The sequence below is a fragment of the Conger conger genome, chromosome 8 (assembly GCF_963514075.1).
Source record: "Conger conger chromosome 8, fConCon1.1, whole genome shotgun sequence".
NCBI lineage: Eukaryota > Metazoa > Chordata > Actinopteri > Anguilliformes > Congridae > Conger > Conger conger.
In genome coordinates, this window is record NC_083767.1 from 4,800,960 (window position 1) to 4,817,191 (window position 16,232).

Genomic DNA, 16,232 nt, shown 5'->3' on the forward strand with positions numbered 1-16,232 from the left:
AGGAAGCAAAAAGAATGCACAAATCATATGATAATAAAACATGAATCATAAGACGTGGTAAACAATCACAGCTGAGGTACATTGAGAGGGGTTGCGGGGAGAGTGGGGGGAGCGGTCACAGAGGGTAGGTTGTGCCATTTGTGATTTTAAATTGAATTACATTGACAGATATTAATGCGTGGTTAAGGTGTGGAGGTGAAAGTGCCTGGCTGTACGGCTAAGACTCTGGCTCTGGGCTGCTTGTGCGCTACGACCGAGTGCACACCGTCCTGATCTCTGAAGACGAGTGAGATCTGAGCGCTGGAGTCCAGAGGTCACCGCCGTGAACAAACTGAGCTTTCAGTTTGGGCGTCCCTCCCCCGCCGCGTCCTCGGTGAGGTGCGAATACCCGCCGCCATTTTAAAAACGGAACGCGGCGATCGTCCGGCCTCTCCGTCGCGGGGAAGGACGTTTTAAAGAAAAGCTGAAATCAAAATTCCCTGGCCGCTGGCATCAACACCAGGCAGGCGTTCAGGACCTCAATCATCCCTGCGCAGCACAATCCAATAGTGAGCTTTCTGCTCGGGCACTCAGTTTGGGGGCCACTGCAACAGGGTTATTTAGGGCCACCTATATCAGGACCCGAGGGCCAACTCTGTGTTGGGAGCCCTAAACTTTCATTATGACATCATCAGTAGCTTAGCAACAGCACATGAGAAATGTTCTGCTTGTCCCGTAGAGGTGAAGAGGTTTTCACGGAGCTACAAATGGACCAGAAACAGTACGCCTTCTGAGGCCCATTTCAAAATCAAAAGCATCCTTCAGGCTACACAACAACGGCTGCCCTGTTTATGTTCTTTTTTTTCTTCTTAATGTTAACTTTTTTTACCCCCCACTGGGACAATAAAGACCTTTAGATTGATTGATTGACTGACTGATTGATTGACGTGCCCGTGTTATGTTTTTTCAGTTCACCGTGCTACTGGCTGTTGTGTTTTGAGATCAGAGGCTTTTTCTTCAAGATGGCATCTTGGATCACCAGAGGGAGATCCTGCTTGTCACACACACCTGACAGTGAAAGATAGCCCCTGCGTCTACGATGAAGCACTACACCCTTCAGCAAACACATTTACACAACACAGAACACAGAACACATTTACACAACACAGAACACAGAACACATTTACACAACACAGAACACACAACACATAACACAGAACACAGAACACATTTACACAACACAGAACACAGAACACATAACACAGAACACAGAACACATTTACACAACACAGAACACACAACACATAACACATTTACACAACACAGAACACAGAATACATTTACACAACACAGAACACACAACACAGAACACATTTACACAACACAGAACACAGAACAAATTTACACAACACAGAACACATTTACACAACACAGAACACACAACACAGAACACATTTACACAACACAGAACACAGAACACAGAACACATTTACACAACACAGAACACTTAACACAGAACATATTTACACAACACAGAACACAGAACACATTTACACAACACACAAAACTAAAAATACTGGTTGAGAATGACTATTTTTTGTTTTTTTGTGGTGAATAAATAAACAATGGGGCCAATGACTATTCAAATTGTCAAATACAATATGCACTATTCCTTTTTATCAGGGCATCAGCAGAACCATCTTCTCCCAGACAAAACTGTTCAATACAGCGCTCAGCCACTGCACAATAATGAAGTCAGTGTGGCCAGACTCCTAGCATTTAATGGGCCCCAAATATTCCTCAACATCCCCCATTTTCAACTGAATATCACATCATTTACCCAATGCAACCCCCTCCACGCCCTGGCCGGTATTTGACTACCTTACATTCCTACTTCGAGGTGATTTCTCTAAACCCTACATTTTGGAATAAAATACTATAATCTGGCAAGAGGCGGAAGCTTCAGCCCGATCGGTCTGTTCGCAGGGGAAGCAGCCAGTCGGGGTCGATGTACCACAGAGATCACGAGGACAAACGCAAGTCATCTGAGGCCAGCGAGAGTCGGGCGGATAGCATGCAAAAGGACGTGATGTCACGTCAATCAAACGTGTCATTTCCTGAAGGTCGTTACAGCAGCACTCAGACATAGGGAGAGAGGCTCTGAGAGCACCAAACGAGTGCAGATTCCACTCTGCCTTCAGGGCCTGTGAGCCTCTGTGGAAACACACAGGAAACCGAGATAACCCTCCCGAACGTCCGTCTCTTCAGACACACTCACACATCTAAAGTCTACACCGCCGTGCTGTGAATGTTTGTATAGATGTGTCCTCTTCAGCCACACCGCAATTTGCCATGGGAGCTCGGGTGTGGTCTGCAATTATCACGATTCATAATTTGCTGCTCTCAGACAAATGTGTGGAAGTAGTGCATCTCTTTAATGAAGGGGCCAGGTGCACGGAAGTGTGATGATTTACGAAATTAATGTTGAGTCTGCTCAGCGTAACGTGTCTTTTAATGGGACTGCAATGAGCGGACTGCAAGCCGAACGGCCTGAGTCCGAAAAACACGGACGCACGCACACACACACACATTCATGCATGTGTACATATACACACACACACCCACACACATGCGCACAGGCACATGTGCAAACACACATGCATGCACAAAGGCAAGTGCGCACGCACCCACACACAGGCACACACACACACACACACACACACAAGCCAATAGTTTTTTGTTCAGCACAGATGCGTGTGAGTGAGAGAACATGTATGTGCGTGTACATGCATGCGTGTGTTTGTAAGAATTTACCCATACCATATTACTTACATTTTTTTTAGTACATTATAATTTCTCAGATCATAATTTCTGATTTGCAATGCTGGATACATGAAAGCAGAAATAAAGCCTGCTCTGTTTAAAATGTATGCACTGCAGACTCAATGAGGTCAGCAGAGCTTGATCAGAGAGCAGTCAGTGGCCTGGAATCACTTTGTACTTGATCCAGATTTAAAACCAAACTCAAGTGCCCCTCTCTTACTCACCAGTGCTCAGTAGTGAAAAACATGACCTCGCCAAACTGAACAAACTCTTCCATTTACACTGAACTCAGGATTAAGGACATAGGAGCATGTCAATACTGGAAGCACCACAGCCTTGCGGAATGCTAAATGCCCTGTTTTGAAGTTAAAAGTGCAAGGCCATATGATTTGAGTTTGAATGGATAATTCAAGTTTTGCTAAAGTAATACAGGTACATTTGTATCTGAGAAATGAAGGTTTGACATGTTTGTGTGCATTAGGCGTATTGAAGTGCTTCAGAGTCCCTGGTCTTGGAGGTGGCGGTGAAAGTAAATGCACCTGGCCTTTAGTGTCATAGAAAGAGGTCTCGTACTCTTTACAGCACTCACTCCTAAAAGCTTTTTTTACACTTTGTGTACAATGCCAATGACATTTGTTTTTAAAGTTTCAAACTAAATCAAAACACTAAGATGTCCTTGCAGAAAACAGGACCACTCTAAAACTAAAACATGAAATTCTTTTGCAAGCAATTTATTTCAGGACAAGCCTGTTATTGATTTTAAACGATCGAAAGGAAACCTTCTCTAGATAAAAAAAAAGAAAAGACCAACAGGTTTCAAATTAATGAGTAAAATTCTGCTATCAGTTCCATTGAAATTGAATATAATTGCTATGGAAAAACACAAAATGGTAAGGGACTTCAAGCATGTCTCAGAAATAAAGCAACAGTGACGGTACATTTTTTGTTCTTCAATAATCAAATTGGGTACAAATGAGGACGTTTTCCAAGCAAAAAATGGTGCAAATTAATGATATATTTCTGGCTAATTTATGTACCCTAGCGACATACCTATGTCTGAGAGTCAGTGCAGGTTTCAGGCAACTTTTGTAGAGTATATTAAATATCAGTCTTCCAGATGAAATTAGATTTCATCACAAGGCTGCCACATTTACTTCTACTGATGTACTGAATTATGAAGAAAGATTCAAAACCAGGGTTTACTGAGGAGCAGTGGGTCCATATATATGGTTATACATCGGGTTTACTGAGGAGCAGGGGGTCTATATGTAGGGTTATACATCGGGTTTACAGAGGAGCAGGGGGTCTATATGTAGGGTTATACATCGGGTTTACTGAGGAGCAGGGGGTCTATATGTAGGGTTATACATCGGGTTTACTGAGGAGCAGGGGGTCTATATGTAGGGTTATACATCGGGTTTACTGAGGAGCAGGGGGTCTATATGTAGGGTTATACATCGGGTTTACTGAGGAGCAGGGGGCATAGGGTTGGTTATATATCAGGTTTACTGAGGAGCATTGGGTCTATATATAGAATATCACCATCTGTCTACAAATGAGGGGGCAGGAAAACAGAGAACATGAAAGACATTTCCAATCATTACAATCTGATTGCAAATGTCTCAACAGAAACACGTTTTGTCTTACCAATGCCATTCCACAACAAGACAGCCATCATAATAACGGTAGCTAAAAATTAAGGGACAAATATTAAAGACAAAATGAAAGCTATTAACTGAACAAATAACTTTTTTTTAAAATGTGATGGTGAAACAAATTACGGAAAAAATACTGTGCAGCTAAATGATCCCAAAATGAATATTTGAAAGTGTGAAAAACTTTCTTGAGAATATCCATGGTCACAATAAGGACTAGTCCAACGCATTTGTAGTTTCATCTGTCAAATACAACCCACCAGTTTGATCAATAACTTATTACGCGTGTAACAAATGTCATGGAGAGAGCATAAGCAGCAGAAACCAATATCAAAAAAATAATACAAATACAAATCCAATCTGGAGGAGAATATGAAATTGTATAAGAGTAGATTACCAGAATGAAACCATCAAACGTGTCATTACTATTTGAACAAAGAAGACCTGGGGAATTTTACAAATCTCAAATGAATGAATATAATTTGACAGCAGTGCAGTGAAGAGGGTTTTCTTTGCAGGTGAAATCTCAAGCGTGTACGGCGCTTCTCCGTGCCATCTGCAGCAGAAGCAAGCCTGCGAGCCATTGGCAGGTTTCCACACCACAGACGGCAAGTGGCCAATGGACACGAGGCGCGTCTCTCGCTAACAGCAGCTGCTAGCCGGCAGGTGTCTGGCACCGCGATGGGTGGACCTAGCGTAGCAGAAACCCAATGGAGCCAGGAGCTCCAGGCTGGTCGCTGTGTACTGTCACCTTCAGTTCATCACTGTGCGAGGATATGTATGTGTAGGGCAGGGGTTAGGGCACACAGAGTAAGGGCCAGTGTAGGGCAGGGGTTAGGGCACATAAAGTGATGGTCAGGTGCTGTAGCTGATGTATTTATCTACATAAACATGAGCTGTTGTATTCAGGAGAGGCTAGCTGATATCTTGTTTCGCTTTAAAGGGAAACAACAAAACGAAAGGCAAAAAATAAACAAATAACTAAATTAAAATAAATATAAAAAACGGGCAATTTTGAAAGAATTGTCACTGCCCTTTTCAGCTAATCGGGCAGTTTAGATAATGGTAATGGCTCCATGACTTTCTCCTCAGTACTTTCACCTGAAAGATGCAAACCGCCGAGGATAATTAGAGTAATAAACTACACTGCCATATCCTGCTGTGCTGTAGGATTCTTTACTCTTAACCGGGGGACTGAACTTAGCGGTACACAAGCCCCAGATCATTATTCTGAAGCTATTGTATGCCTTTACTAAATATTTACCTTCTCTCCAACAGAGAAGAGAGAGAGAGAGAGAGAGAGAGAGAGCTAGGAAATGTATCATTTTCTATGTCAAAAATATTCACAGTTAATACAGTTCAATGTCTTAAACACCAGTGAGGAAAACAGCGAGGTACACAGCAGTGAGATCCTTACTTGATGTTGTCCAAGCAGCCGGAGTCGGGCTTGAGAATGGCGGTGTGGTGGAACATCTTGTAGAGGGCGATCCCGAGGAAGACCACGTTCAGCTGGAACACACAGTTCAGTCCGTTTCTCTAGTCCTTATTTTCACTCAATCAGCGGATGCACAAGGACATCCATTTTGCCATTAAGCGCCATTCATTATTTCCCGAGAAACTAGGCAATCAATTGTCCAAGCGGAGAAGTACACTGGAATGTCTAGTTTCCTGTTTCCCCGCGATCCGGAGGCTGGGGCGACGGGTCATGTCAGGGTACGGCAGCAGTGTAGTGTAGCAGATCAGAACTCAAACTCAGAACTCAGAGATGCCAGATTCAATTCCCCCAGGGGGATGGAGGCACTGCCCCTGCATAATCAAGGCCGAGGCCCGGGCACTTAAACTGAGCTGCTGTGCACCTGTACATCCAGCCACTCAAATCGACCGAATGCAAACAATGTCAGCTACCTACACGAGCAACTTGTACACTTGACATTGTACACAAATCAGTTTTTCCTTCTTTTTTTTTCCCCCTAAAGAGCAGCGATTGCAAGTTCTAGTTTTAAATGTCCAAATCTGGGTTTGACAGCAGTGTATACGGAATATGACCTTCCGAAGGGTGTTTTGAATGTATTTACTTTATGCGCAGTGAGTTCTGAAAGGTCATTTGAGTTAACGATGGAAATCTCAAGGTGCTTAAAAAAAATGACATCAATTACAAGCGCAGGCTCTGTGGCACTACGGCAGCGCCGTGTGGTGCCAGGGTGACATTTCATCATCAACAGGCGCCACGAGCGTGCCCTGTGACATTTCATCATCAACAGGCGTCACGAGCGTGCCCTGTGACATTTCATCATCAACAGGCGTCACGAGTGTGCCCTGTGACATTCTGCTAATTGGAGACATTTCCCCGTCATCCAATTATCTCCGCCGCCCGATTACCCGGGGGCCGGCCAAGTAACCCCAGCTGCCAGCTCTTGTATATAAATGTTTATTTCTTTGTGTCATTACCAGCGGGAGCCGAATACTTTTCTTAACGACACTCGCTGGAACCCAGAATAGAAGAATTATGAATTGCAATATTTCAAAACTTCCGTAATGTCGTACGGAAGGCTAGAGTAAAATCAGGGGGGAACAGAATCTTTCAGAAATTGTGTTTCCTGATTCTGGTGCTGTCGGAGCGCACACATTCGGGGTAGACTGGGCTGCCTACGTCTCCCTGTGAAGCGGGCCGCTTCAAAGACCCGCTGCACCGCACGTGCGAGGGGATCTGCAGCCAGGTAAGGAAGGAGCGAATCAATCACAATCTGAGGGGAACACACACACACACACACACACACACACACTCACACACACACACACACACACACACACACACACACACACGGCGCTCTTCTTCTGTGGTGCCGCTGTAGATGGTCATTAGGCAGGTGGAGGAGGCTCCGTTGTGCTGGGCGGGCCCGGCGGGTCGGGGTGAGGAACGCCAGGTGCGAGGCAGCGGAGAGGGCGGCCGGCGGAAGGGGCCGCCGGCGGGGGTGCGGCGGATCGTTTAGGCCGCGCCCCGGGGGAGGGAGGCGGGGTTAATAACGGCGAGCGCTCACCATAATGATCAAGGTGGCCGGACCGATGAAGCTCCAGATGAAGTAGGTGTCGAGCCGCAGCCAGCATCTGTAACGCAACGCAGAGGGAGCGCGGGACATACATCAACACCGCCGCGCTGACAGAGAGGGATGGAGGCTCCAGAACATTCCACCGGGAGCCGGGGAAACATTACATGGCTTGTTCATTTAAATTCTGAATTATGGGGGCAATCTCCCACAGCGGAGTGGAAGGAGCACAATGATCACCTCCAGTGGAGGGGAGAGGAGGGGGGGAGAAGAAACATGGCCGACGGCCAAATGACATCACAGCGAGTTTCACGGGCCCGAGGTACTTCCCTTCCCTCAGTGAAGCCTGGAAGGCAGCAGCCTGTCGAACTAGAAAACTAATTGCGACAAGTTTAGCGAACTAGCTAGCTCAGTAACACAGATACAGATAGGTAGTATGCACACATAATGTGAGGTTGGCTCAGCAGAACCTGCTGCCTTCCAGGTGTCACTGAGGGAAGGACAGTAACGTGGGCGTTTCACGGGTTCGTACAAACCCCACCCAGCACACACAACGTTCACACTCTCCCACACACACACACACCCTCCCACCCCCCCCCCCACACACACACACACACATACACACGCACACATCCTCCCAAACACACACACACACACACACACCCTCTCACACCCCCCAAACACACACACACCCTCCCAAACACACACACACACACACACACACACATATACACACGCACACATCCTCCCAAACACACACACACACACACACACCCTCCCACACCCCCCAAACACACACACACCCTCCCAAACACACACACACACACACATGCACATACACACGCACACACCCTCCCAAACACACACACACACACACACACACACACATACAAACGCACACATCCTCCCAAACACACACACACACCCACACCCTCCCACACCCCCCAAACACACACACACCCTCCCAAACACACACACACACACACATGCACATACACACGCACACACCCTCCCAAACACACACACTCACACTCACACACACACACACCCTCCCACACACACACACACACACACACCCTCCCACCACCGCCCCCCACACAGACACACACATACACATGCACATAAACACATATACACCCTCCCAAACACACACACACACACACCCTCCCACACCCCCCAAATACACACACACACACACCCTCCCACACCCCCCAAACACACACACACACACACACACACACATTTTCTGCAGCGTGTGTCTGCTGCCGCAGACTTATGCGGCCAGCGATCCCGATGGTCAATTCAGTGACTTAAAAGCGAGCGTCAAAATATTCCCCAGGTTACAGAAAGCCTTTCCAGCCAAACGCCGACGGATAAGAACTCCAATATGGAGTCTGGAAGGCTGCTAGAGTTGCAAATGTCTTAGAACACAAGAAATGAAGTTGATTCATGACCTGTGACTGAATTATTAATGGTTTAATTTCCAGCACATTAAACAGAACTCCGCTTTTGGCCTGGGGAAGATTCCGGCTCTGTTCTTTTTCCCAGTCGGGCCACGGCGGAGACGGAATACAGCGACACACCGTAAGAAAGGAACCCACATCATTTAAAATCCACCGAACGAACACGGGGAAGGTGTGAGCTGGGGTTTTCTGAGTGTAGTTTTTTAAAAATAATCTGTGTTATTTATGTATTTAAATGCAGCACAGAGGAGGGTGGAATGTACTGACATCATTTTCTCTGTCAGAGGCAGCAGTGCTGCCTGCTGCCGTTTGCTGGTTAGAAAGCTGAAACCTTAATTCTGCAGATAAACAAACATGCTTTTGAGTTGCTCAAAAACGCATTACTGGTACGTATACATAATTAATAACACCTTTTTTTTCATCCTCTATAGTATTGGGAATTACAGCACTTCTGTGAAGTACATGGTTGTTAGGAGAATATACCTGAGGGCTAATTCACATAAACAATGGAGGAAACTGCAATGGCATCTCATTATGCGAAGGTTATCAGCATGCCAACAACACGTCTGTATAAACATTAAATCCTTAGTTGTGCTGAGAACACCCATGAGCACGCCGCTACATGTTCATATCCAATGCCGCATTATCATATAGTATCAATCAAAGTAGCAAGGGAATCTCTTCACCAGCACGCTGTGTGTTGATGTTGGCCATGTGCCTGAAATGTTTTAGCCTTTTGACTTTATGTTTTTCTTCATGTGTACTTCAAGTAGATTAGGGCAGTGGAGGAAAAGGATTTCAGTCGCACTGACCCAAAAACATTACATTACATTACATTAATGGCATTAGGCAGACGCTCTTATCGGAAGTGACGTACAGTTGATTAGACTAAGCAGGAGACAATGCTCCCCTGGAGCAATGCAGGGTAAAGGGCCTTGCTCAAGGGCCCAACGGCTGTGCAGATCTTATTGTGGCTACACCGGGATTAGAACCACTGACCTTGCGTGTCCCAATGATTTACCTTAACCACTACACTACAGGTCTCAGGAGTACATCTGTGATATTCCCAGGTTCTGTACTGAGGATCTTGATGAAGAAAGAGTGTTCTTTCTTCCCGACTCACGACTGCCACTGAAATTGCTGTGTTCTCAGAACTACATGACTGCAAATAGAAATGATCGTCTGAAGTTATCCCTGAAGGGGAAATATAATTCCGAGAAACCTTTATAAAATGAAACAAATGTACTTGTCAACGTGAAATTTTAAGTGGCAGTAAGTAAATGAAAGTAGAAAATGTCTATCTCTATTTGTGACCCGTTCCGTCAAAATCAGGCCAATTTCACAATTTTAACTTCACATGAATCGACATTTATGTAAAAATGATAATAAGTTAAGTCTTTGGCTGTTTAAGGCTTTCACCTTCATTTTGTAAAACGATATTGTGGCTTTCATAATCTGCATGTCTTAATGCCAAATTCAGAGTAAAATATTGTTTTTAAGCTTTTAAACACAAGATGTCAAAGTGAAAGCAACATCACTTGGAAGCTAGCCAGGTTGTCACCGTTCATCAGAGAACACGTTCAGAGTAAAAACATTGTTTTAAAGGGTTTATACTTAAGATGACAAGTGACAAAATCTGACCCAGAAGATCGGTGGTTTGAGCCCCAGTCTAGCCAAAATAAGATCTGCACAGCTGTTGGGCAGTCATCAACCGCAAGTCGCTTTGGATAAAAGCGTCAGCTAAATAACTAAATGAATGAACAAATTCAAGAGGTGAGAAAAAAAGTCTCACAGCTCCACACTGGGTTTGACAGGAGGGACAATGGACGTTTCACACCGTCACCGCCAGGCCAAATGCTAATCTTAACATGGCCGACGGGCCTCAGATGCACACAACACAGAGAACGGCAGATTGCCTCTCCGCATAGCCAGCCACTGAATGGAGTGGGCAGCTTCTCTTCAAACAAACACATGGAGCAGGCAGGCGACGCACCATATGGAGAGATAAAAACAGCTCCGCGCCGGCCGCGGACTGAAAGAACACAGGCCTTCAGAGAATAGTAACTTTGCCCCGCACTCACAGAAGGGCTTCAGAACGCAAAATCATTACAGAAATCAATAACACATACGTCTCCCATATCGCATGCATGTGCAGTCTCGTGAAGACAATCAAATTAAATGTCTGGGCATGAGGCGTCCGACAAACAGCTTTTGTTTTATTTAAAATACTTTAACCCTTTGGACTGCAGTTTATTCCTGTGTTCATACTCGCATATGCAATGATTTCACCTACAATCAGAAAAAACGAAACCTTTTACATTCATGTAATGCTATGTTAACACATAGTATGTGGTCATTACATGTTCTGTTGAAAGCATATGTCGCAGTTAAAGTATTCCAAACGTGTATAGCATTTGAGTGGTCTACAATTTACAATCGCCCAGGTGGGTGGAGAGTTTCTCCGTCATCACTGTAAAGCGCTTTGAATATGAGGAAAAAGTGCCACAGTATATAAATGCAAGGAATTATTATTAGATAGATCATTGCAGTTATATAGCTCATTTCTAGACACTGAAAGCACTTTACAGTGATGAGGGGGAAACTCTCCTCAACCACCACCAATGTGTAGCACCCACCTGGGCTCTGAGGCACGGCAGCCATTTTGTGTCAGAACGCTCTCAACCACAGACCAGGCGGAGAGGGAGAGAAAAATGTGTTTTCCAATCGAATCAGGGGACGATTAGGTGGCAGGTTGACAGCCAGGACACCAGGGAACCCCTTTATTATTCATTATTAATGCTAAAACATTTGAATAATGCGGTTCTGGGCGTGGCGTACTCACACTCGGTCCGTCCCGTAGCTGCGGTAGTCCACGGCCGCGGACACGGCCACGATGAGGGCGGGAACGCCGTAGCCCACCAGGTAGAAGTACTTCTTCCGGGAGTGCTCGCTCTCGAACACCTCCACCAGCATGATGTAGAGCTGCACCCCCTCCAGAAACATCCAGGTGAACGCCGCCAGGAAGAAGAAGTGCAGCAGGGCCGCGAAGACGGCACAGGCGATCTGGCGGGAGCAACGGACGCCATTTTACATCTCGGACGCCATTTTACATCTCGGACGCCATTTTACATCACCGCCGGCTCGGTACAGTGGATACGGTCCAGGAGTACGGCTAAGCAGAACCTTCATTCCTTTCATATCAAAGGCACTCAATTCAACAATAAAGTCTGGAGTATGAGATGGTGGTCTTAAGCACCCACACTGTAGATCTGCTTACTGGTGCAGCCGCACATTGGACGGCTTTACTGTTTATTCATAATCCCTCAACTGCTTCATAACATTGAAATAAATTTTAAGACAGGTAAAAAAAACATAATCTTTAAATTCTCTGTGGGATCAAACAGCCTAATTTCAAGTATTGTAACATTTTCACAACCGCTGTCAAGCAAAGACAGGATGTGAACAGAGTCCTCATCTGTTGTCTTCTGGAAGTTTGCTCTCGATTGCTCATTAGTAACAAGTTGCCGTGACCTTCTGCAGCCGGAGATGTGTGATCCTTACTTCACCGCTAAAGGATAAAAACGCGGGAAACTTTAACCGTAATTAATGAAATTCCAGGCTCCCGGCAGCATCCCGGCGATGGCGAAGACCCGGAGGTCCCCGCGGAAAGTTCTGGAATCACGCGAGTGCCTCTAAGCTCTCGCCACGGCTCCGCAGTTTGACGCATCGCCGTGGCGACGAGCTCCTGAGGCGGCCATTAAAAAGAGCGCATCGATCTCTTAAGCCAGATCATCCGGCCGTTTATAAAATGGCCGCCCGTGTGGGTCTCTCGCACCGGCCCCCGAACGCTCGGGGGGGAGCGCCGGAGAGGGCCGAGGGCCCAAACAGAGCGGGGGTACGAGGGGGTGGTTAAACCCCGGAGCGAGGCCACCTGCCTTTGAGCCGGAGAACAGAGAGAGAGTGCTGGAAGGTCGGAAGCGACTCCTGTAAATTGGGAGCATCTGCATAACTCCCGCGGAGACGTGGCCTCGCCCCCGGCGCTTTCAAACAACGGCGGTCAGCCGCTCGCTGCTGCAAATGAGTTCCCCGACTGCGACCCGTACCCTCGCCTCCCTCTGTTTCCCTCTCTCTCCCTTTCTCTCCCTCTCCCTCTCTCGCCTCCCTCTGTCTCCCTCTCCCTCTCTCTCTCTCTCTCTCTCCGCATGCGTCCGCTTTTTTTCCCCCGCTGTCATCTTCATTGTCATTAGCATCGTTATTATCTTATCCTCACCATCTTTTCTCTGCCACGCACACTCTCGCCCGGACTGTGTGCCTTTGGAAGTAAGAGGGCTATTATTAAACTCACAGTGAACGCCTTCCTCTATCAAATTCAAATTTTAATTCAAATAAGCTTCATTGGCATGACCAGATACCACTGCCAAAGCACAAAACTAAAAGTGTACTGACAACAAATAACAGTAGAACAAATAGAACAGTAATAATATAAAATTATAATTACTATAAGGGACCCTCAGTAATGGGGGTGGGGCTTCTAACAATGTCTCTCACACACACACACACACACACACACGCACACACTCACACACGCATGCATGCATGCACGCACACACACACACACACACACACACATACACAAACGCATGCACACACACACACACACAAACTCATGCACGCGCGCACACACACACAAATGCATGCACGCATGCATACACACACACACACACACACACACACACACACACACGCACACTGAAACAGCAGTCAAATGCGTAATGCTCAACTCAGATGGGGCAGCTGATGTAAGTGCTTTAATGGGGGGGACTCAAAATGTTCTTGGCTTTTAAGCGAGCATGACTTTAAAACACACTCATTAAATCCCTGTTCCTTTCCCCTAATACACTTTCCACATGGAACTACACACTGTGCGGGAAAACCAAAGAACATTAAGCCATGCAGTGTGTGAGACGTTCCCAAAGCTCAGACAATTGCCCTTCAAATACCTCCAGAGCCATGGGCTGTGTGCTCAGTCTATTCAGCCATCACTGCACTCACAGGCCACTAATCTAAATTCCATTCTCCAGCTTTATTATCATTCCAAAAATGAGCAAGAAAAATAGTCACAGTGCCTAAAAATATTCTGAGAGACAGAGAGAGGGAGTGGGAGAGAGAGAAAGCGAGCGAGCGAGAGAAAGAGCCCGAGATTAATATTATTTATTTGAAAGAACATAACAAGGCTGTTGTGCACATTCCCTTTGAAGTGCAGTACTACCCTGTCCTACACACAGTATTCACACAACGAAATCTCACTCTCCCCAGTCTGTTCCGGTGATGAGGGGGTTTTGATGCCATTCTCTTTAGTTTCTTTAAATCTCTTCAAGCACTGAGACAGCAGGTAAACATAAATCTCTGGGTGGGCTTGCGGTAGATTTACATGTTAATGTGGACCACTACTAGGCCGTGACTGATGCTTCTCACTTATTTCTTTACTAACTTAGCTATTTACTTGCTTACTTATGTACGTATGTACTGTATAGTATATGTACTGTTTGTCAGAACAGAACCAGAAAAGAACCAGCTGCTGTGAAAGGTGTTGATCTTAGTGTTAAAACAACTCTGACAGAGTACATACGGTCACTACTGGATCCACATGCACTCCGGTAGAGTTTGATTAAAGGCCGGCCCACACAAAGAACGATAACTATACGGACTAACTCACATGGAGCCCACACCACAACTATAAGGACAGGAGTAAAATCACTGGGATCACTTTTCCAGCGGCATGAACGATCCATCTGAATTTACAGGCCATCACGTGACGAATAGAAGACGACATTTACACATCGTTATCGTTCATCAGCGTGGATGCTCACATTGTTATCATTTCTTATGTTTTGAGGGACAAAAATGGGGAAAAAAATCATATAGCACATAAAAAAAACATTTGGATAGTAATAGTTGTTGGTGGTTTGCTCACATCATTATCATTACAGTTACCATTTCGGGGGCGTCGGGGTTATGTTTTGAGGGACAAAAATGGGAATAAAAAAAAAAAACATCACACAGCACATGTTAATAAAAATACATTTGATTGGATTAAATGCAGGATAGTGCTCACCGGCTGGTCGGCGCGGTTGATGCCCACCAGGAACAGGGACTCGGCGATGAACAGGCTCACACACAGGTTCTTGTGGATGGTGTTGCGGTCGCTCTGCAGCCCGCGGAAGAAGCAGAAGGTGAAGATGCAGATGAGCAGGCACACCAGCGACAGCAGGATGCCCACGCACGTGATCACGTCCAGCAGGAGGCTGTGGATGGGGTCCACGTTCTGCCAGAAACCGGGAGGAGAGGCGCGTTAACACCCACACGTCACACCAGAAACCTTGGAGGAGAGGTGCGTTAACACCCACACGTCACACCAGAAACCCAGAGCCCCTTTAACACCCACGCGTCACACCAGAAACCTGGAGGAGAGGAGCTTTAACACCCACACGTCACACCAGAAACCTGGAGGAGAGGAGCTTTAACACCCACACGTCACACCAGAAACCTGGAGGAGAGGTGTGTTAACACCCACACGTCACACCAGAAACCTGGAGGAGAGGAGCTTTAACACCCACACGTCACACCAGAAACCCGGAGGAGAGGCGCGTTAACACCCACACGTCACACCAGAAACCTGGAGGAGAGGAGCTTTAACACCCACACGTCACACCAGAAACCCGGAGGAGAGGCGCGTTAACACCCACACGTCACACCAGAAACCTTGGAGAAGAGGAGCTTTAACACCCACACGTCACACCAGAAACCTTGGAGAAGAGGAGCTTTAACACCCACACGTCACACCAGAAACCCAGAGCCCCTTTAACACCCACGCGTCACACCAGAAACCTGGAGAAGAGGAGCTTTAACACCCACACGTCACACCAGAAACCTTGGAGAAGAGGAGCTTTAACACCCACACGTCACACCAGAAACCTGGAGGAGAAGAGCTTTAACACCCACACGTCACACCAGAAACCTTGGAGAAGAGGAGCTTTAACACCCACACGTCACACCAGAAACCCAGAGCCCCTTTAACACCCACGCGTCACACCAGAAACCTGGAGGAGAGGAGCTTTAACACCCACACGTCACACCAGAAACCTTGGAGAAGAGGAGCTTTAACACCCACACGTCACACCAGAAACCCGGAGGAGAGGAGCTTTAACACCCACACGTCACACCAGAAACCTGGAGCTGCTTTAACACCGCCACGTAAATGGCAGGCA

At 46.4% G+C, this 16,232-nt stretch overlaps 1 protein-coding gene across 1 annotated transcript in view; it reads right to left on the reverse strand.

Annotated features, from left to right (window-relative positions):
- The window catches only part of LOC133134670 (adhesion G protein-coupled receptor L3-like), a 177,167-nt gene that overhangs the window by 22,202 nt on the left and 138,733 nt on the right, over positions 1 to 16,232 (reverse strand). Inside the window, exons 14-17 of the mRNA XM_061250937.1 lie at positions 15,080 to 15,289; positions 11,807 to 12,027; positions 7,496 to 7,562; positions 5,875 to 5,966 (exon numbers count right to left, since the gene is read on the reverse strand). Coding sequence (XP_061106921.1) covers positions 5,875 to 5,966; positions 7,496 to 7,562; positions 11,807 to 12,027; positions 15,080 to 15,289 — 590 coding nt within the window. The remainder of the gene's footprint in view (positions 1 to 5,874; positions 5,967 to 7,495; positions 7,563 to 11,806; positions 12,028 to 15,079; positions 15,290 to 16,232) is intronic.